Here is a 23,059-nt window from a genome sequence, read left to right as displayed (position 1 = left end):
GAACAGTCTGGAGACAAGATGTTCACTATACCTCAGCATATTTGACTAAATAAGAAAAAATAATAAAAGCACACCAACTAATCTGATGAATATCAATGCAAGCTGAAATCACGCGAAGAAATATAGCTAAAGCTTCTATATTACTGCTGTGGTTAAGCCAACCAATTCTTTAAGAAATAATAGGCAATCTTCTAATTCGCTGCCACAATGCCCCAGGAGGACTTTTTTTTGCCTGAAATAAGCTGCTTCTGCAATATGAAACTAATATAGTACCGCCAAAGGCAAAAACTGGTCAAACATATCAGGATACAAAAATTCCAAGTAACGATTGTCAAACTGCATGACTCTTTCACTTTTTACAGCATAAAGGGCAGTAATGGAAGACATACTATATTCAAAATATTCTGTTCGCTCCAAATCCAGTAAATAAAATACCAAAATATTTTTGGTATTCTTTCCCTGGAGGTTGAGTGATTGTGAACTTGCATACATTGTTCAGCTTTTGTGACTTATTTATGGAACTTCTGCTCTCCAGTTGCACAAAGCTATTAAATAACTATTATATCCCTCAGTATTGAAGATGACATGCTTCCACTTCTGTTTTATTGGCTCCAAAGCGGCAAATATGGCCAACAAGAAAACCAGAGGAAATAGTACAGAGAAGGCTGGCGAGCAGGTGGTTTATGAACTGGTGGACTCTTTATAATGCTCATACTGAGCCTATTTTTGTCTGATGCACAGCCTCCAAGTTCTTAAATGCCACATGAATGTGCATTATCCACTCTGAGCACTCAAGAGTCAGAGATTCACAGGAGTCAGTGTTTACAAGAATATTGAGTACATCCTAGAATCTTCCATCTACCTGTCTGGTAATTTCTACCCACAACACAGCTCGGAATAAAGTGTCTGACCCCAAGTAGTTCAGTGTGATCAGTGAAGGAAATGATATGGCTTGTCCAATCCGGCCTTAATACGAGAGACTCTGACCTTGGAAAGGAGACCAGTGTTGATTTATAGATTCATATAGCAATACAGCACAAATAAATGCCTTTCAGCCCAAAAAGTCCTTGCTGACCACTGTGGCCACCCAGCTAGCCCCAATTTCCTGCATTCAGCCCAGATCTCTCCAAGCCCTGGCCCCAACCCCACCTCTCTAAATGCTGATTGTACCTGCCTCAACTATTTATTGTTTAGTCATGGTCAACTTCTTATAAGAAAGGCATTGTCAAGCTGGAGAGGGTGCAGAGAAGCTTTAACTAGGATGCTTTCCAGACAAGAGAGCCCGAGTTATAGGAAGAAGCTAGCCACACTGGATTTTTCATCCTTGTAGCACAGAAAAATGAGGTGTCCTCATAGAAGTTTATAAAATCTGAAGGGTATGGATAAGGTGCAGGGTCATAAGTCTTTCCTCAAGGTTGGGGAATCCAAAACTAGGGGCCACAAATAAGATAACAGGGGAGAGATTTAAAAAAAAAGAGAGAGACCCAAGAGGCAACTTCATTGCATAGTGGGTAGTGGGTACCTGGAATGATCTGCCACAGGAAGTGGTTGAGCTGGGGGCGAATGCAACATTTAAGAGGCATTTAGATGGAAGGAAAGGGCTTGGAGGTTTGTGGACCAAACATGGGCATTGGGACCATCAGGGAGGATGCTGTGATTGACATGGATCAGTTGGGCCAAAGGGCCTGTTACTGTGCTGTATTACTTTGAGACTCTATGTTACCTCTTCTGGCAACTTGTTCCATCTACTCACCTCCGTGTGTGTGAAAAAATTCCCCTCAGGTCGCTTTTAAATCTTTCCCATCTCCTCTAAATCTGTGTCCCTAGTTCTGGACTCCCTTCTGTTGGGGAAAGGACTGTCCACCATATCCATCTATAATTTTAAATATCTCTTTGAAGTTGCCCTTCATTCTACCACATTCCAAGGAATAAACACAGAGTCTGGACAAAGTCTCCGTAGGATTCAACCATCGTAATCCTGGAACATCCTCAATCTTTTCTGCACTCTTTACAGTTTACAGCCAAATGTCCAAGGTTACACGTTGTATCGGAAGGATAGGAAGGCAGGTAGAGGAGGTAGCATGGCTCTACTGTTAATGAATGGCATCAAATCAGTCATAAGATGTAGAATCCTTGTGGGTTGAATTAAGAAACTGCAAGGGTAAAAGGACCCTGATGGCAGTTATATACAGGCCTCCCAACAGTGGCTGGGAGGTGGACCACAGACAACAACAGAAAATTGAAAAGACATGTCAAAAGGGCAATGTTATGATAGTCATGAGAGATTCGAGCAGTTTGGCATTGAGCCTGCTGGGATCAGCTATACTGGTTTGGGTGTTATGGAATGAACCGAAGGCAATTGGTGAGCTTAAGGTAAAAGAACCCTTAGGAACCAGTGATCACAATATGATGGAGTTCAACTTGAAATTTGATAGGGAAATAGTCGTCTGACATAGCAATATTTCAGTGGAGTAAGGGAAATTACAGTGGCATGAGAGAGGAATTGGCCAAAGTAAATTGGAAGGAATGCTGGCAGGGATGTCAGCAAAGCAGCAATGCGTTTCTGTGAAAATGAGGAAGGTGCAGGACATGTGTATTCCAAAAATAAAGAAATACTCAAACGGCCAAACTGTGGCTGACAAGGGAGTCAAAGCTAATGTAAAAACAAAAGAGAGGGCAGACAACAAAGCAAAAATTAGTGGGAAGATAGAGGATTGGGAAGTTTTTAAAACCTCCAGAGAGCAACTAAAAGAATCATTAGCAGGGAAAAGATGAATAAAAGCAAGGTAGCAAATAATATTAAAGTGGTTATAGGACTGCTAGAAAATAAGGCAGGAGAAATAATAACAGGGGTCAAGGAGATAGCTGATTAACTAAATCAGTATTTTGCAACAGTCTTTACTGTGTAAGACACGAGCAGTATGCCAGATGTTGTGGTGTGTGAAAAAAGAGAAGTGAGTGCAGTTACTATTACAAGGGAGAAGGTGCTCAAAAAGCTGAAAGGCCTAAAGGTACACAAGTCAACCAGACCAGGTGAACCGCATCCTAGGGTTCTGAAAGAGGTAGCATTAGAGATTGCGGCAGTATTAGCAATAATCTTTCAAAGATCACTGGACTCTGACATGGTGCCAGAGGACTGAAAGATTGCAAATGTCACTCCACTCTTTAAGAAAAGAGGAAGGCAGCAGAAAGGAAATTATAGACCAGTTAGCCTGACCTCAGTGGTTGGGAAGATGTTAGAGTCAATTGTTAAAGATGAGGTGATAGAGTACTTGGTGACACAGAACAAGATAGGACAAAGTCAGCATGGTTTCCTTAAGGGAAAATCCTGCCTGACGAACTTGTTGGAATTCTTTGAGATTACAAGTAGGATAGAGAAAGGGAATGCAGTGGATGTTGTATATTTGGATGTTCAGAAGGCCTTTGACAAGGTGCCACACAAACTAAGAGCCCACGGTATTACAGGAAAGTTACTAACATGGTTAGAGGAGGCAGCAAGTGGGGATAAAAAGATTCTCGTCTGGTTGGCTGCCAGTGACTAGTGGTGTTCCGCAGGGTCAGTGTTGGGACCAATTCTTTTTATGCTGTATGTAAATGACTTAGATGAAATCGAAGGCTTTGATGCCAAGTTTACAGATGATACGAAGATTGGTGGAGGGGCAGGTAGTGTTGAAGAAACAGGTAGGCTGCAAAAGGACTTAGATTAGGAGAATGGGCAAGAAAGTGGCTAATGAAATACAATATTGGAAAATGCATGGTCATGCACTTTGGTAGTAGAAATAAATAGGCAGACTATTTTCTAAATGGGGAGAAAATCCAAAAATCTGAGATGCAAAGGGACTTGGGAGTCCTTGTGCAGAACATCCGAAGGTTAACTTGCAGGTTGAGTCGGTGGTGAGGAAGGCAAATGCAATGCTAGCATTCATTTCAAGAGGTCTAGAATACAAGAGTAAGGCTGTGATGCTGAGGTGTTACAAGGCACTGATGAGGCCTCACCTTGAGAATTGTGAACAGTTTTGGACTTTTCATCTTAGAAGAGATGTGCTGGTATTGGAGAGGGTCCAGAAGAGGTTCACAAGGATGATTCTAGAAATGAAAGGGTTATCATATGAGAAACGTTTAATGGCTCTGGGTCTGTACTCACTGGAATTTTAGCATTGAAACCTTTCAAATGTTGAAAGGCCTAGACAGAGTAGATGTGGAAAGGATGTTTCCCATGGTGGGAGAGGCTAGGACAAGAGGGCACAGCCTCAGGATTGAGGGGCATCTTCTGGAATGACTTGTGGAAAGGGAAAAAAAAAACACAAAAAAACAGAATCAAAGGAGTACACACCAGTCCTCAGCGAGGGATCAGCAATGGAAAGGATGAGCAGTTCCAAGTTCCTGGATGTCACTATCTCTGAGGATCTATCATGGGCCCAACATATTGCTGCAATTACAAAGAAGGCATGACAGCTGCTATATTTCATTAGAAGTCTGAGGAGACCTGGTATGTCACCAAAGATGCGTGCAAAGTTCTACAGATATACTGTGGGAAGCATTATAACTGGTTACATCACTGTCTGGTATGGAGGGACCACTGCACAGGATCAGAAAAAAAAATGCAGGAAGTTTGAAAGTCAGCCAGCTCCAGCACAGGTACTAGTCTCCCCACCATCGAGGGTATATTCAAAAGGCAATGCCTCCAAACTGTGGCATCTTCCATTAAGGACCCCTATCACCCTGGACATGCCTTTTGATTAATAAAAACAATCCAATAGTTCTTTGATTCATGAGGTGTTTGTTTATAACCTTTGCATCCCTAGGAGTCTGGGATGGAATATGAAGAGTGCAAGTTATACATATTTTTGAATACTGATCATTACCCTTTGAACTTGGCTAGAAACTATGGAAAGGTCATTTGTCTTCAAGATCAGTAATTCAATTAATGAGTCATGTTCCAGATTCTGCACTGATTTTAATTGTTGCCATCAATTTTCCATGCAAAACTGAACCTGACTGGCTCCCTGAAAAAAAAATCTCAATGTGTCCTTCATCTGAGAGTGTAGTCTGACACTGATGACAAGGTTCTCCAAAATCCTCTGGAACACCTGTTCCTTGAATCTTATAATTTTCTTAAAAGATTCTCAAAAAACTCAAAGCCATGAACATAGTACAGCAGTGTTCTATTTGGATAGACGTGGAAACAGCAAATGAATTATCTCCAGCACCCACAAGCAAACTGTTGGATGATGAATCACTGCAATAACCAGGACTTTGAACAAGCAAAAGAAACAATTAATGGGAGAAATCTAGCAGCTAAGTAGTACAGGATTTGTTTGCTATCATGTATGATATTCAATTAGGATCATCAAGAAATCGGCACATTTCACAACCAAGTGGATATTGATCAAATGAAATATGACTCATGTTAGTCCTTAGAGCAACATCTACCTCTGTATACATTATAAAAAGTTGAGTGATATCATAAGAATTCATGATTTTTATCAGTCCTTACCCTCGTTTCACCTTCGTGAAGTCAAAAGCAACCTGCCTGTACGAAACTGCCTTTTCGTTCAGGTATCTACTGTAGCGCCGGATGAATGTAGACATATCATAACCTTAAACACAAGAACACAATATGAAATAAATAACACCCAATGCAAAATATTTACTTCGTTGACTACTATTTATAAATAATTGCCAAATACTGATGTGCAAGTTTTTTTTATCCCCCTGTGCATAAAATAAATACATCAGCAGTTAGAAATCAGACTACAGCCAGCAACACAAAATAAGCAATAAAGTTAATGAATGGTACACTCTTTCTGAAATGAGCTTCAAAGAGACAAAAAAAAATGGAACTCTAAGTCTTCCATGAAGTATTTTAGCAAGCTTACCTGAAACTGCAAACAATACAATGCTTCCCCATTTGTGGAACATTATCCATCATTTCCCCTGCATCCTCAGAGGACAACTGACATCATTCTCTTCCAACCAATTGTTATTTAGCATTTTGTAAATCCCTCTGCTCAGTTTCATTCTTAGTTGTTTCACTAAAACTTTGCTTGCAATGAATTATGTTCCCTCCATGAACCAGTTGCCTGCCTGTAGAATCCTAAACAATTTGTCCTTTTCTTTTTCAAATACAATGTATCCTTTTGTTACAGAAGTGCAGGTGATTCATAAATCACTACCAAGTAATTTGACAAACAAAATTTGATTAAAAAAACAAAAACATCAGAGGTCACTAAAAGAACTACTTTAGAAAGTGACAATGCAATTTCTTCTATTGATACTTCTACAATTATACTGTAATCAAACCATGTAACATTCATTTCTACTTAATTAAAACTGTTCTTTCTCTTCTGCAATCAGAATTCCCTTGCCTATCACCACACAACCACAGAAGCATTATAGTTGAGAGGAAAACTTGTGTCAGGTTGCACCTCCACATTCAATATGAGATTCAGTTAGAAAAACTAGTTCATATTATGGAAAATCATAATAAGGATAGTTTTCAAGGAATGCAACACCTCTGTACGTACACATTGTGACACCAGAATGTAATACACCAAGTAGTTAATACAAGTTTGTGGGTGAGGGAGTGAGATAATAATGGCTATTTAATTCACAGCAGATTACATCTGTTGCATGCATGTGCATAACAAGTTATTGAATCCTAAAACTTTGCACCTCAATACAAAAAAAAATTCCTGTCGGCTTGTATAATTTGACAAAATTAGACAACTAATGAAAAATCAAATGCTCTTGCACAATAGTTTACTAGTTTAATTAAAACTGTAAAATCATCTTTCGACAGTTATTTCTTCACCGTGTTTAAAACAAATTCACCAAGACTGAAACTCTAATCTGCTGGCTGATTATTCAACAAAGAGATACAAGAGACTGCAGGTGCAGGAATCTGGAGTAACAAACAATCTGCTGGAGGAAGTCAGTCCCCAGTCCTAATGCAGTATTTTGACTTGAACCATTAACAATTCTTCACCGCCCCTCTTCGCTCTTCCCCCATAGGGATGCTACTCAACTCCTTGTGTTCATCCAGTAGAATATTTGTTGCAGCCAATTACTCAAATTCAGATCACTGAATGATGTTAGACATGCTTTCTTTTCGGGGTCCAGTCCCCAGGATCCTTCTAAAGCATACCTTGTTCATTAGAGAAGTTATTAAATTAAAAAATTCAATTAAAAGCATTGTGATAGTGATAGAAATTCTAGAAAATCTGCCAATTCAGCACTAGGGTCCAGAGTGTTGACAGATTATCAGGGTTTTATTGCGCATTTCTGCTTACAAATACAAAGAAAACAGAAAAAAAGAGAATTCTAAAGTGAAATTCACTCACCTTGCAATCCACTTTTATCTAAAAAATTGTTCAAGTTGAACAAGGTGTTTCTTGAAGCTAGGTACTGGATAAAACGCTAAACAAATAAAAAAAACACTTGCATTAATAATTTGCTCTGAAGAGGGGCATGCATAAAAAACTCATATTGTTACAAATTTACAAGTTACAAAGTTACTATGCAACTTTCCTGAGTGATTTTACAAACACGTATACTCAGTGTTGAAACCCTTAACTATTCACAATCTATTTTAAAATCAAATTGAGTGAATACTTTACACAAATTTGATGAAATGAAGTAAAGTGGAAAGGAAAGTTGAGAGAAGTTGAAAAAAGGTACAAATAAGACAAAAATCTGGACAGAGAACAGAGAATGAGGATAATATAATGTTTACTTTGGAGAGAAGAACAGAAAAGCAAAGTATTAGTTAAACAGGAAAACCATTGCTGTACACAGATCTGGGCAATGTAGAGGAAAAGTTTACAGAACTGTATTAGCATAGAGATGGTGGATAACTTCATTCACCCCAACACTGAACTGATTCCACAACCTATGGACTCACTTTCAAGGACTTTACAACTCATATTCTCAATAATTTTTATTTATTATTTTGTGTTTTTTTTAAATTTTGGTATTTGCACAATTTGCTGTCTTTTGTACATTGGTTGTGTGCTCGTCTTCAAGTGCAGTAATTCATTGATTCTATTGTGTTTCTTTGTACTTACTGTAAATGCCCAAAAGAAAATTAATCTCAGTGGTATATGGTGACATATGTACTTTAATAAATTTACTTTGAACTTCAGATACAAGCAACCCCATATTATGGCTGGGGGAGGGAGGCAAGAACCATTTAATCACTCTATATCACAATTTTCTATGTCACCTGTACTTGCATCAAGAAACACGTTTTAAAAAAAAGAATAAATTTTATCCTGTATCCCATCTTTTATTCTGTAATGATTTGTGAATTCTGTAATTGCACATTTCCATTATTTGAATGGCCAAAATACAGAGCAGGGCTTCTGTGTTACTGAGAAGGCAAGCTGAGTGAAATGTAAACAGTAGGGAAAACTTGCTACAATTGTAGAAATCTGGAGTGACAACACTTCTGCATATAATTTCAAGCAATAATATATTCACTTTGGAGGTATTTCATAAAAGATTTGAGGTTGAATAGCTTCAGCAAAAATAAATCTCCCTCATTTAGGGCAAATGTGATTTCCACAAAAAGCAAAATCTTCAGATAAAATTCATGAGTTGGTCTATGCTTTGTATTATCTCAGACATGAAAGACACTATACTTGGTAGGATGAGAAATGTGCAAGAAATAAACATTTCCAGAGTACAATGCTTCTGATGTTTAATGAGTCAAAAATAGACTGAATTTTAATTACACAACATAGAAATTAAAACGTGAAGATTTCAGCATATATCCATTTTGTTTTATAACCAAAGCATTTTCTAAAAACCTTGCCTCATTTCCATAAACCATCATTTGATGGGTTGTGATGAGAGACTTGAATACCACCACCCAGCTGCTATTAGTAGTTCTTTCAAAAAGGCTATCCGCCAGCTGAGGTATGTTTACATTCATTTCATTTGTACACTGAATCAGATCTGTAAAAGAACAGAGCAGTTATTGAAAAGCATCTCAAAGCAAAATAATGTCATAACATTAATGCCAAACAGCAGTCATCCAAATGCATTTTCAATAGGTTTAAGATTAGAACAGTACAGGAAGAGGCTCTTCGGCCTACAATGTTGTACTGAACTAATTAAACATCTAACTAAAATGTCCCTTCTGCCTATACAAGGTCAATATCCCTCCATTCTCTGCATATTGATGTGCCTATCTACAAGCCTTTTAAATGCCTCTTTTGTATTTGTTTCCAGTGCCATCCCAGCAATGCATTCAAAATACTTAGCACTATGTGTAATTAAAGTTGCCCTACACATCTCCTTTAAACTTACCCTATCTCACCTTAAATGCGTGCCCTCCAGTACTAATCATTATAACCTTGGGGGAAAAAAAAGATACCAGCGGTATATTGATGCCTCTGATATCCTTATGAATTTCCACCTGGCTTCCATCACTTCATTGAGAAAATAACCCACGTTTGTCTAACATCTCCACATAGCACATGCCATTTAATCCAGGCAGAGTCAAGGTAAACCTCTTCTGCATCCTTTCCAAAGTTTCCACATCCTTCCTATGATGGAGCAAGCAAAACTGAATGTCATACCCCAGATGTGGCTTAATCAAAGTTTTATAAAGTTCCAACATAACTTCCTGACTCTTGAACTCAATGCATCGACTAATAAAGTCAAGCATGCTATATTTTACCACCTTATCAACCTGTGCAGCCACTTGAAAGGAGCTGTGGCCTTAGTAACCATATCACAATGCCATGTTGAAATCAAATTCACAATGAAAGACTTACACCAGTCATTTTTAAGCTTAAAATAAAAAATTGTTAAAATTTTGGTTATGATCCCAATAAAACAAAACACAACGTTTTTTTATCTTTAAGGAAAAAACCACTCACTGCAAAATTCAAGGAGAGCACAAAATTTCAAATAGTTGTAGTTAACAAAAACTTTCAACTGTTACTGAAATCATTGAACTGTGCTATTTAACAAATGCATCTAACTACAAAGTAACAACTTAAAATTGAGAATTTTAACTTTAAAAACATGCAAGCACTAATGCAGCTTCTGTGCAGCAAGAGCTGAATGGTGTTTCAAATATAAGCAATAGAACATTGATCAAGTCCTTCAGCCCACCATGGCTGCATTGACCATGATGCCAAACTCAACCAATTCTATCTGTCTGCACATGGCCCCTTTCCTCTATTCCTTGCCTGTACCTGTGTCTATGTAAATACCTTAACTGTCACCATATCAGCTTCTACATCCATCCTTCAGTGGCAGCATATCCCAGGCACCTGTTATTCTATAATTTTTCTTTTAAACACACAAAAATCTTCTTAAATTGTTTTCCCTTTCACCTTAAAAACTATACTCTCTAATATTTGACTTCTACCTTCTCCGAGAAAGATTCTGGCTATTTACCCCATGCCTCTTATAATTTATACACATTCATCCTTTAGCCTCTGATACTCCAGCCAAAACAATCCATCTTTGTTCAACCTCTCCTCAGAATCAGAATCAGGCTTATTATCACCAGCATATGACGTGAAATTTGTTAATTTAGCAGCAGAAGTTCAATGCAATACATAATCTAGCAGAGGAGAAAAATAATAAATAATAATAAAGTAAATCAATTGCATATACTGAATAGATTTAAAAACGTGCAAAAACAGAAATACTGTAAATGAAAAAAAAGTGAGTTAATGTCCAAAGATTCAATGTTCATTTAGGAATCGAATGGCAGAGGAGAAGAGCTGCTCCTGAATCGCTGAGAGTGTGCCTTCAGGCTTCTGTACCTGATGGTAACAGTGAGAAAAGGGCATGCCGTGGGTGCTGGAGGTCCTTAATAATGGACGCTGCCTTTCTGAGACACCACTCCCTAAAGATGCCTTTATAGCTAATTAACTCCTTATAGCTAATACACTCCAATCCATGCAACATCCTAATAAACTACTTTTGCACCATTGCCAAAGTCTCCATATATTTATTATTGTGGCAACTAGATTGGTACTCAATACTTCGAATGTGTCCAAAACCTAGCAGCAACATGACTTCTCAATTTTTACATTCAATGCTACAACTGATCAATGCAATCATACCATATGCCATTTTTAAACCACCTTATCATGTGTTGCCTTTTTAGGGAACTATGGATTGCACCACAAGAACCCCCTGTTCAACAATGTTCCTGTGGGTCTCGGCATTTACTATGTACTTTGTTCTTGGTTTAACCTCCAAAATCAGAAAATAAATCTGCAAAAGCAAAAGGATTGCAAGGGGCAAAATTGGTCCTCTGAAAAATTAGAATCATAATCCATGGGTGGAACAAAAGGAGAAGGGGGAGATCTTAAATGGACTTTATTTTGCATTTGTTCTTACTTTGGTGACAGACATAAAGTCTTTAGAAGTGAGACAACATAGCTGCGAGGTCATGGACCCTATAAAGATTACAGGGAAGGAGATATTTGCAGTCTTGAGGCAGATTAGGATGGATAAATCCCCAGGGCTTGACAAGATTTTCATGACCCTGGTAAACTCCTTTCCCTCCCTCAGCATTGTGGAATGGACTCCAGCAGGCCCTGAAGTCTTATCCACACTTTTTTTGGGGGGGGGGGGGAGGGAAGGGAACAAGAGACCCAATGCCACCTTTTTCTTAATATCAACATACTCTAGAATATTAACATATGCACCCCCTTATCTCATCACCTATGCCTTTAATAAATGCCTATGCAAACTACTGTACTCAAAAGGATTTTATCCACTTTCTGTGGTTCCATGCACAAACTCCTACCTTTGTCCTTCAGTGGCCCTGCCCTTCTCTTAGGTATCCTCTTGCTCCCTACTGGGATTTCCTTAATGCTAGCTGCAAGTATACTTCATGGTTCCTTTAAAGCCTCCCAGTATCATTTAATTTCTTTCCTGCTTCCTTTATTTTCCCTAATGAGCCTTTCCCGATTTCAGCATCCTAAACCTCACAGATGCTTCCTTTTCCTTTTTGTCTGAACTTACAGCATCTCGCATCATCCAGGGTTCCCGAACTTTGTCATCCTCATCATTCATCTCACAGAAACATGCTGGTCTCAAATTTTAACCAGTTGGCCTTCCACATCAGACATGAACTTGCCCCTAAAAATGCAGTTCTAATCTTCCCAGCTTTTGTTTAATATTGTTGTAATTAGCCTTCCTCCAATCTAGAACTCCCCGACCCAAGTTTCAATTTTATTTTCATCCGTAACTATCTGAAAATTCATGATGACTCTTCTAAGCATGCTTTCCCACTGAAACTTCAAACACCCAGCCAGGCTCATTCTCCAGGCCTACTTCATAGTAATGCACCTTTCTATTCCCAAGTTCAAACCATATGGTTTCACAAGGTGAACCCTCCAAGATGTCCTCTGCAAGTGCAGCCATGGTGTATTTTAAAGTAGCATTACACATTCTCAAAGATGTATACAAAAACAGGGAGCACTTCAACAGTAAACTTGAAATTGGTTTATTATTGTCAGATGTATTAAGAACCAGTGAAAAGTTTTGTTGCATGCCATCCATGCAGATAATTTCAAACCACACGTACATTAAGGTAGCATAAGGGAAAAGCAAATACAGAATGCAGAATATAGTTACAATTACTAATAAAGTGCGGGGGGACTTCCGGGTCTTCAAGGGAATGGCGGCGTAAGGAAAAGGTCTCTCGACAAAAAAGGTAAACTGCCCCAAAATCGAATTTAGACAAATACTTAATATTGCATAACTATACTAATAAAAGGGGCAAGGATGATGTCTAAGAACAAGAATAAAAAGACCGCTTCGAAGGCTGATAAACAAAGAGATGCAGCAAGGCGAAGGGCCTAGCTCTCCCACGGCAAGCCAGGACGGAGATAATGAGGGGGAATCGGTGACTCTGTCTTTGATTCTCGGAGAGATTCGCGAGTTCCGACAAGATAACAGCAAACAGCTGGAAGATATTAAAGGAGAAATAGTAAAAACTAACTCGCGGATAGATGAAGCCGAAGCGAGGATTGTTGGAATTGAAGAGAAGCTACAAAATGCAGAGGAGGTGATAGCAGAAATGCTGAAGCTACAAGACCAACTCCAGTGGAAACTAATAGATCAAGAAGGCCGCTCGAGAAGGGAAAATGTGAGGATCTACGGAGTTCCCGAAGGAACCGAAGGAAAACCCGGATTGATGATACCCTTCGTGGAGAAGCTGCTTAGAGAGAACCTTGATATACCGGCCGCAAAAGACCTACAGATAGAAAGGGCTCACCGCGCGTTGGCACCACAGCCTCCGGCAGGCGCCCAGCCCAGATCGATTCTGATCAGATTTCTCAGTTACAGAACGAAGGAAGAGGTGCTTAAAAGAGCATGGCAAAAGAAAGGTTTCATGTGGAACAACTGCAAAATCAGTTTAGACCACGACTACGCACCGGGGATTCTTGCCAGACGGAAGGAATATACGGAAACACGGAGAGTCCTGAAGGAAAACAACATCAGATTCCAGACCCTGTATCCAGCTCGGCTGAGAGTCTTTTACGACGAAGGGACAAAAACTTATGCTACGGTGGAGGAGGCAACGTCGGACCTGGCGGACCGGGGACTACCTATTAAAGTTATCACCCAACCGGAGTCGCTACTGGAGAGGATTCGGCAGAAGTCGTGGCAGTTAGTGGGGCGAGGACGCTCCACTCGAACCAGAGTGTCAAACTACAAGGAAAAGCTGCAAATATTCAGACGCGAATGTACAGAGAATACAGATTAATTAAGAGAAATGACTGAAAAGAGTAAATCGGACTTAAAAGTAAAATGAAAACTGGTAATTGAAAATAATCTAGGCGGAATAACTTGAATGATAACAATATGGTCGAGACATAAATAGGAGAAAATTCTCTATGATTATTCAAACTGCTGAGGGCCCTCTAACACAGGGTGAAGATAGAGGTTATCCCTCTGAACTGAGGCGGGTCGGTGCTCAGGCCTCACTGTGGGAAGTCGGGGAAAATTTTCAAATGTTATACGTTCAGAAATGTCTAGGGTGTGGTTATATGTCTTGGTTTACTGTTGAGAAGGGATTGCTTACTGTTTGGTTAGAAAAGGAGAGTGCTTTTTTTCTACTAGAGAAAAATGCAAACTGAATTGGTAAAAATAATTTCCTATAATGTTAATGGGGTTTTGAATCCAATTAAAAGAAATAAGATTATGTCTAAATTGAAAAAAGAGAGGGCACAAATAGCTTTCCTCCAGGAAACATATATGAGCCAATCTGAACATGGAAAATTAAAAAGAATGGGCTTTAAGCATGTATTTTATTCATCATATAAATTGAGTCACAAAAGAGGGGTAGCTACTTTAATATCAAGTACTCTTAATTATGAACATATTTCAGAGACTAGAGACAAAGAAGGACGGTTTGTAAAAATCACAGGAAGAATAGAAGGTACAGAAATAACATTGCTGAATGTTTATGCTCCTCCAGGTAGTGAATGGTCATTTTATAGACACATTTTTGACCTAATGGTCAGTTCTCGAGGGGTAGTAATTTGTGGAGGGGATTTTAATATTAGATTAAATCCTATATTAGATTCTTCAAGAATAGTTACTCAGAATAAACCTCTGACTCGGAAAGTGAATTCATTGATGGAGGAGTTGGGAATTATAGATGTCTGGAGGGAATTACACCCTACTAGTAAAGATTATACATATTACTGTTTCCCTCATTCAGCCTATTCAAGGATAGACTATTTCTTTATCTTTAATACAGATAGACTCAGGATAAAAAACTGTAATATTGCAACAATTGATCTGTCGGATCATAGCCCAGTCTCTATGTCTCTAATCCTGGAAAGGAAAATGAGGAAAACACTATGGAGGCTAAACTCACATATACTTAATAACCCAAAAGTAATGGAGAGATTAAGGGGAGAAATCAAAGAATATCTAGACCTTAATGACACGGGAGAAACATCACCAGTGATTTTATGGGATACATTGAAAGCTGTACTGAGAGGGAAAATTATTTCCATTACTACTCACATGAAAAAAATCAATGCACAAAAATTAGCAGACCTTCAAGGAAAATTAAAACAACTTCAAGTTGGAGATAGCAACAAAAGTAATTCAAATCGAAAACAGGAAATTAGGAAATTGCAAAGTGAAATTGATGATATTTATACGTTGGAAACTCAAAGAAATTTTCTTTACCTGAGACAAAAGAATTATGAAGTAGGAGGTAAATCAGCTAGATTATTAGCATATAAATTACGAAAACAACAAGCAGACAATACAATTCATAAAATAAAGAATCCAAAGACAAAGCTTGTGGAGAGTACAATAGGGAAAATTCAAGAGAGTTTTGAAACGTATTATCGAGAGCTGTACTCCCAACCCCGGGCCCCCAATGAGCCCTATATAGACAGTGTATTGAATTTTTTAGATCTACCTAAACTTACAGATTTACAAAATGAAAGTTTATTAGAACCAGTAACTGTCAAAGAACTGAACGTGGCCATCTCTAGGTTAAAGGCTGGAAAGTCCCCGGGTTCTGATGGGTTTACCTCAGAGTGGTACAAGTCCCTGAAGACACAGTTAGCCCCATTACTACTTAACACCTTTAATTGGATCTTGCAGAGAGGAGAAACTCCACCTTCCTGGAGAGAAGCGATTATTTCAGTTATTCCTAAAGAGGGTAAAGATAAACTAGAATGTGGCAATTATCGGCCAATTAGTGTTCTTAATTTAGATTACAAACTATTTACATCTATATTAGCGCGCAGATTGGAAAAGCTTTTACCTGGCCTAATCCATTTAGACCAGACTGGATTTATTCAACAAAGACAAACACAGGACAACATAAGGAGAACTCTGCACATATTAGAACAGGTTAATAAGAACGAGACAGAGACAATGGTAGTAGGATTGGACGCTGAGAAAGCTTTTGATTCGGTTAGTTGGGCATTCCTATACAGAGTGTTAGGAAGATTCGGCTTTCAAGAAAGGTTTATTAAAGTAATTCAGACTCTGTATGACAGCCCAACAGCCCGAATTAAGATAAATGGGGACCTCTCTGACTCCTTCATTTTAGAGAGAGGCACTAGACAGGGATGCCCAATTTCTCCTCTCCTTTTTGCGCTATATATTGAACCACTTGCCCAACTAATAAGACAGAGCGAAATCGTAAAAGGTATCAAGGTGGCAGGGATTGAACAGAAAGTGGCGTTATTTGCAGATGATTGTTTGGTCTATCTGAGTGAACCAGAAAAATCATTTATAGGATTGTTTACACTGTTGGATGACTTTGGGAAAATATCAGGTTATAAAATAAATGTAAAGAAAACGCAGGTTATGTCCCTAAATTATACACCATCCAAAAAATTGCAGGATACATACGATCTTAAGTGGGAAGCTAAATCATTAAAATATTTAGGAATAACCCTGCCGAAGGATCTTTCAACACTGTCACAGGTAAATTATGGGCCATTAATCTCAGAGATAAAAGCAGATATGCATAGATGGAATCTTATCCCCTTTTTAAGTTTAAATTCAAGGATAAATACTATAAAAATGAATATTCTTCCTCGGTTATTATATCTTTTCCGTACTTTACCAGTGGAGGTGGATGATAATCAATTCAGGGAATGGGACAAATGGATTTCCCGCTTCATTTGGCAAGGAAGGAAACCTAGAATTCGATATAACACTTTACAGTTAGGGAAGGAAAGAGGAGGTATGGTTCTTCCTTGCCTGAGAAATTATTTTTATGCCTCACAGATAACCCCTCTGTTATATTGGTGTAATAGGGAATGTAAGGCTAGATGGAAGGAAATAGAATTTGGATTAGTTGACAGTTTTCCTCTTCAGGCCTCAATAGCTGACAAAGGATTGATGGCCCAGTTGGAAAAATTTAATAATGCTTGGATAAATCTTACATTAAAAGTATGGCAGAAGGTGGTTAATTCATGTGGAATTAATAACATGCTAAAACTCTTTAGATGGTGTGCTTATGATACCGAATTCCTTCCCAACAGAGGAGATAAAAGATTTGAGCTATGGATAAAGAAAGGTCTTACAACCTACCTCTCATTTATAGATAAAAGAGTATTACAAAGTTTCCAAATCCTGCAGGACAAACATGGCCTAGAACATAATGACTTTTTTTTTTTTTAGGTACCTTCAAATACGAAACTATGTTAACCAGAGTTGTAGATATACAGACCTATCAACAGTAGAATTAGAATTTTTCAAGATTCTGAATTCGGCTTGCAGTTCAATACCTAGTAAATCAGTTTCTCGCCTATATAATGCACTCTCCCATGCTAAAAATGTAAATACACTGTATATTAAAGAGAAGTGGGAGAAAGAAGCGGGGTTGGTACTTTCAGAGGAGGCTTGGGGGAAAATCTGCAGCTTTCAATGGTCCTCGACTAATTCTTTGACTTGGAGAGAACATTGTTGGAAAAACATTATAAGATACTTCAAGACCCCATATCAGGAAAAATATAAAGATACAAATGTGATGTGTTGGAGAAGGTGCGGCTCTAAGGAGGCAAATCATTTTCATATTTTCTGGGATTGCCCTAAATTAAGTCTATTTTGGGAAGGTATTCATAGAACATTAGTTAAGGTACTTAGGTCCCAGATACCTCTGAACTTTGAGACGCTCTATTTGGGGCATGTATTGTTCCTTGAACAGAAGGAAGATATAAAGTTGCTGCAGGCCCTCTTAGCGGCAAGTAAGAAATCAATCACTAGAAAATGGCTAAATCCAATACCACCTACATTAGAAGATTGGTACAAAATTATCTTGGAAATATTTAAAATGGAAAAGTTGACCTACTCCCTGAGAACTCAAAAAGAAACACTTCATCAAATCTGGAATAAATGGATTGAATATATAACCCCAATGCGAGCAGACTTTAGATGACTCTCCTAATGAGTTATATTGCTCTTCTCATCAACACAGTAATATTGCTAACGTAAGCACCCCTAGTCTAAATGTTTGTTGTTTTTTTTTGGAAAATAGAGAATTAACACAAGTAAAGGGAAAGATTTGGGAAAGGGATAAAAAAAAATGAAAAAATTAAGTAACTAAGTACATAGGGATTGGATAATTATGTCTGCGGGCAGGAACAAGCACGAACAAATTGGGATATAAACACCTACAATGGTTGGTATATAGGCTTGTATGCAACATTTTGGACCAGTGGAAATGGTCCAGAAGGGTTGTATGGAAACTATTATTACCATTTTTCTTAACAACTAATTTCATTACGTAGCCTAATAGGTTAGATTTACCACAGTACATAATTATCTATTTAAATGTTTATTTTGCTTTTATATCATCTCAATGTGTACTTAAGAATGTATAAATAATTGTAGTTTTATACATATAAAAAAATGGAAAAGGTTATATGTGTGAAAAAAGTACATGATAATTGTGAACTCCTTATCCAAATAAAAATAAAATTAAAAAAAAAACAATTACTAATAAAGTGCAATGCAGATAGAAAGCAAAGTGCAAGACCCATGACAAGGTTGATTCTGAGGTTAAGCGTTCATCTGAAATGTCTATAAGGTCCATTCATAAGTATAATAACAGCAGCATAGTAGCTGCTGATGAGCTTAGTGGTATGTTTTCTGGAAGAGGATAAAGAGAGAACAGCTAGTGTGGCACAGTTCCTCAACAGGGTTTTTATGGAGCTATGCCCAAGTTATGTCCACAACTCTGCAATTTCTAGCAGTCTTCTAGAGAAATTGCCATACCCAGCTGTGATGCATCCAGATACGATACTTTCAACAGTGCATTAATATGTTATAAAAAAATTGGTGAGGATCAAGGGGCAAGGCAGATTTCCTTCGTCTTCTGAGGAAGTAGATGCAATGGTGAGTATTCTTGGCCATAGTGTCTACATGGTTGGACCAGGTCAAGTTATTGGTGATGTCTACACCAAGGAACTTAAAGGTCTCAATCAGCACCACCTTAGCACCAATGCTACATACAAGGTTGTGTGCTGTATCTTGTTCTTTGAAGGAAATGACTATCTCTTTTGTTTTGCTGACATTAGTAGAAAGGTGTTGTCATGTCACCATACCACTATGTTATCTACCTTCTTCCTGAAGGCAAACTCAAGCAAAATGACAAGAGGTATAGCAAGGTTTGTCACATTGCTTCCTATGAAAGAGAAGAATCAAACTTTTCACATGAATTTGCTCTTCCCTTTTGCAGCTAATTCCAAAATATACACAAGAAAAAAAAAGCTGCCCACAATATACAGTTTAGGGATACTAGTATACCAAGTACTAATGACCTTTTTTTTAAAGTTCCCAAAAGATGTGCACAGGGAAAGGTTGCACAAATACACATGACATCACTCAGATCTGGGCTCCAGGGCTTTAAAATAAGGCTCCACTGAAGAATGAATGCATGTATTTGTAATCCAAAGCTCTCTCCGCAAGATGCTCAAAATTCACTGGATGGGTAAGGAAATCTAATATCAACAAACTTATTCAGGCTAATAACCCTGTACTGAGACCAAGTTTTTTTGTCAGCTATTTTGCTTGCATGTCCAACATACGTTAAAGAGACACTCCATTCCAAGTTCTATTGTTAGATTAAACATCAGGCGAATAGAGAAGACAGCTGTGCTATTAGCAGCAAACCAATTGATTCGCAGAGAGCGAGAGCTTCGCACGGGTTGGGGAGAAGAGTATGAAAAAAGGAGCCTCTCGCAGGGCTTGGCGCATTAGCGGCAGACCAATCAATTCGCAGAGAGAGCTTCGTTCAAGTCAGGGAGAAGAGTTTTTTTTTTAAAAAGCTTTCCGCAGGGCTTGGTGCATTAGCAGCGCACCAATCGATTTGCGATTCATTCGCAGAAGCAAATAAAAGTAAAGCAGGGTCAAAGCAGAGTGGCCATTGTGCAAGTGGACCAGTGCACGAGTGGGAACTTGAGACTTTGGCAGGAAGGCACAGGTAAGTAATAGGTAAGGTTGTTGTAGTGGCTGAATAAAAAAAAAATCACTAAATTACAACTAATTAAATAAAGGAAGGATAATCCAGGATCAGATGATATGCTGTAGCTGCATGATGTGGGAACTGGTGGACGCCATTGTGGTTCCTGGTGACCACATCTGCAGCAGGTGTTGACTGTTCAAGGAACTCAGGCTGAAAGCTTCAAACACTGCAGTGCATCAGGAAGGGGAGAATTACCTGGATTCTCTGTTTCAGGACGTAGTCACACCCATTAGATTAGCTGCCGCAAATTCGGTCTTTGCTCAGGGACAAGGGGGTATGACTAGAAGTGAGACGGGTAGTGGGATCCAAGAGATAGAGCTTGAGGAGCCTCAGCCCTTGAGCTTGTCCAATAGGTCTGCGATTTGTGCTCCGTGTGGATGACAGTGGGAACTACAGAAAGCATCAGCAACCCAATTGTGGCACCATAGTTCAGGCAGCCATTCAAACGGGGAGAAAAAGAATAGAAATGTAGTGGTAATTGAGGATAGTATAGTCAGAGGAATAGACAAGAGTTCTCTGTCATGAGGATAGAGCATCCCAAAGGCTGTGTTGCCTGTCTGGTGCCCGGGTTTGGGACATCTTATCTGACCTGCAGAGGAATTTGCAGTGGGAGGGGGATGATCCAGTGGTCATGGTCCATGTAGGTACCAATGACATAGACAGAACAAGGAAAGAGATTCTGCTGAGGGAATTTGAGCATCTAACAGAACCAAAACAGTGGTAATCTCTGGATTACTACCTGAGCCACAAGCAATTTGGCATAGGGTCAAGATTAAAGAGTTAAATGCATGGCTCAAGGATCTGTGTGGTAGAAGTGGGTTTGAATTCATGGGAAATTGGCACAAGTATTGGGGAAGGAGGGAGCTGTACCAATGGGACGGGCTCCACCTGAACCGTGATGGGACCTGGATCTTAGCAAATCACATAACTAGGGCTGTGGATAAGGCTTTAAACTAAATAGGAGGAGGGTGGGTTCAACAGATTGGAGAAGTATGGATAAAGTAAAAGAAAGATGTGGATAAAGATAAAGCAAAAGATAAAAAAGAGAAAAGTGGAGTAAAGAAAAAGTGCAAAAAAGAAAAAGATTACAAATTTTAAAAGTACAGAGAGTGTAAGGGCACTTAATCTGAATGCCCGTAGTATTCAAAATAAGGTCAGTGAACTTGTGGCAGAAATCAGTACAAACGGGTGCGATTTAGTGGCCATTACAGAAATATGGTTGCAGGGTGGAGAGGATTGGGAATTAAATATCCAAGGACATCATGTAATATGGAAGGATAGGCAGGAAGGCAAGGATCAAGGGGTAGCACCCTTAATTAAGGATGAAATCAGGGTTATAGTGAGAAACAATATAAGATCTAAGGAGCAGAACAGTGAATCCATCTGGATAGAGATTAGGAATAGTAAAGGGAAAAAAAATAATCACTGGTGGGAGTTGTCTATCGGCCACTGAATAATAACATTACAATGGCACAGGCAATAAACAGAAATATCTGAGGCATGTAAGAATGGAACAGCAGTTACCATGGGGGATTTTAACTTGCACATAGATTCGCTGAATCAAGTTGATCAAGGCAGTCTTGAGGACTTCATAGAATGCAACCATAATGGCTTTCTTGAACAACATGTCACTAAACCTACAAGGGAACGTGCTATCTTAGATCTGGTCCTATGCAATGAGACAGGTAAAATTAGTGATCTTCTATTTAGAGATCCTCTTGGAAAGAGTGATCACAGTATGAATAAGTTTTTCATACAAATGGAGGGGGAATTACTTTGATCTAAAACTAGTGTACTATGCCTAAACAATGGAGACTACAATGGAATGAGGGCGGATTTAGCTAGTGTAGACTGGGAACACAGGCTATATGGTGGGATGGTTGACGAACAGTGGAAGACTTTCAAAGATTTTTCATGGTGCTCAGCAAAGTATATTCCAGTTAAAAGCAAGGACAATAAGGATGGGGACAGCCAGCCTTGGATACCTAAGGAAACAAAAGAAGGCATCAAACTAAAAGTTCGTGCATACAAAGTTGCCAAGAGTAGTGGGAAACTGGAAGATTGGGGAAAACTTTAAAAAGCAATAAAGTACCACAAATTGAGCAATAAAGAAAGGGAAGCTAGATTATGAAAATAAACTAGCACAAAATATAAAAATGGACAGTAAGAAACTTTTATTATATAAAGTGGAAAAGGGTGGCTAAAGTGAATGTAGGCCCCTTGGAGGATGAGAAGGGGAAATAGCCGAGGCTTTGAATGACTATTTTGTGTCGGTTTTCACGGTGGAAGACCCATCTAACATTCCAAAGAGAGTTGTTATGGATGTGATGGGAGGTGAGGACCTCAATACAATAGCTATCACTAAAGAAGTAGTGCTGAGCAAACTTGTGGGCCTGAAGATAGACAAGTCCCCTGGTCCTGATGGAATGCATCCCAGGGTACTGAAAGAAGTGACAGAAGTTACAGTAGAGGCTTTGGTGATAATTTACCAAAATTCTCTGGACTCTGGGCAGGTCCTGGCGGATTGCAAAACAGCAAACATCATGCCATTGTTCAAAAAAGGATGTAGGCAAAAGGAAAGTAACTATAGTTTAACATCTGTAGTTGGGAAAATGCTTGAAGCAATCATTGAAGAAATAGATCCATCAGGCAGACACAGCATGGATTCAGCAAAGGCAGATCCTGTTTGACAAACTTACTGGAGTCCTTTGAGGGGATAGAGGGCAACAGATGGACATTATTTACTTGGATTTCCAGAAGGCGTTCGATAAGGTGCCACATAAAAGACATATCCATAAGATAAGGATGCATAGAGTTGGGGGTGCTGTACTAGCATGGATAGAGGATTGGTTAATAGAAAGCAGAGAGTTGGATACATGGGTGTTACTCTGGTTAGCAATCAGTGGTGAGTGGTGCACCGCAGGGGTTGGTGCTGGGCCCGCAACTGTTCATGACATACTCGAACAATCTGGAAGAGGGGACCCAGTGTAGTGTATCTAAGTTTGCTGATGACACTAAATTGAGTGGAAAAGCAAGTTGTGCAGAAGATACGAAGGGTCTGCA

The 23,059-nt window shown here is 38.9% G+C and overlaps 1 protein-coding gene across 27 annotated transcripts in view; it reads right to left on the bottom strand.

The window, feature by feature from the left end:
• Positions 1-23,059, bottom strand: part of picalma (phosphatidylinositol binding clathrin assembly protein a) — a 188,253-nt gene that overhangs the window by 109,103 nt on the left and 56,091 nt on the right. For all 27 annotated transcript variants that reach the window (XM_063053904.1, XM_063053906.1, XM_063053918.1 and 24 more), the window contains exons 2-4: positions 8,816-8,958; positions 7,344-7,419; positions 5,498-5,600 (exon numbers count right to left, since the gene is read on the bottom strand). In XM_063053904.1, coding sequence (XP_062909974.1) covers positions 5,498-5,600; positions 7,344-7,419; positions 8,816-8,958 — 322 coding nt within the window. The remainder of the gene's footprint in view (positions 1-5,497; positions 5,601-7,343; positions 7,420-8,815; positions 8,959-23,059) is intronic.

Source organism: Mobula hypostoma, chromosome 7 (genome assembly GCF_963921235.1).
Source record: "Mobula hypostoma chromosome 7, sMobHyp1.1, whole genome shotgun sequence".
Taxonomy (NCBI): Eukaryota; Metazoa; Chordata; class Chondrichthyes; order Myliobatiformes; family Myliobatidae; genus Mobula; species Mobula hypostoma.
The sequence above is the reverse complement of the archived record's forward strand: the minus strand, read 5'-3'. Positions and strand labels throughout refer to the sequence as shown.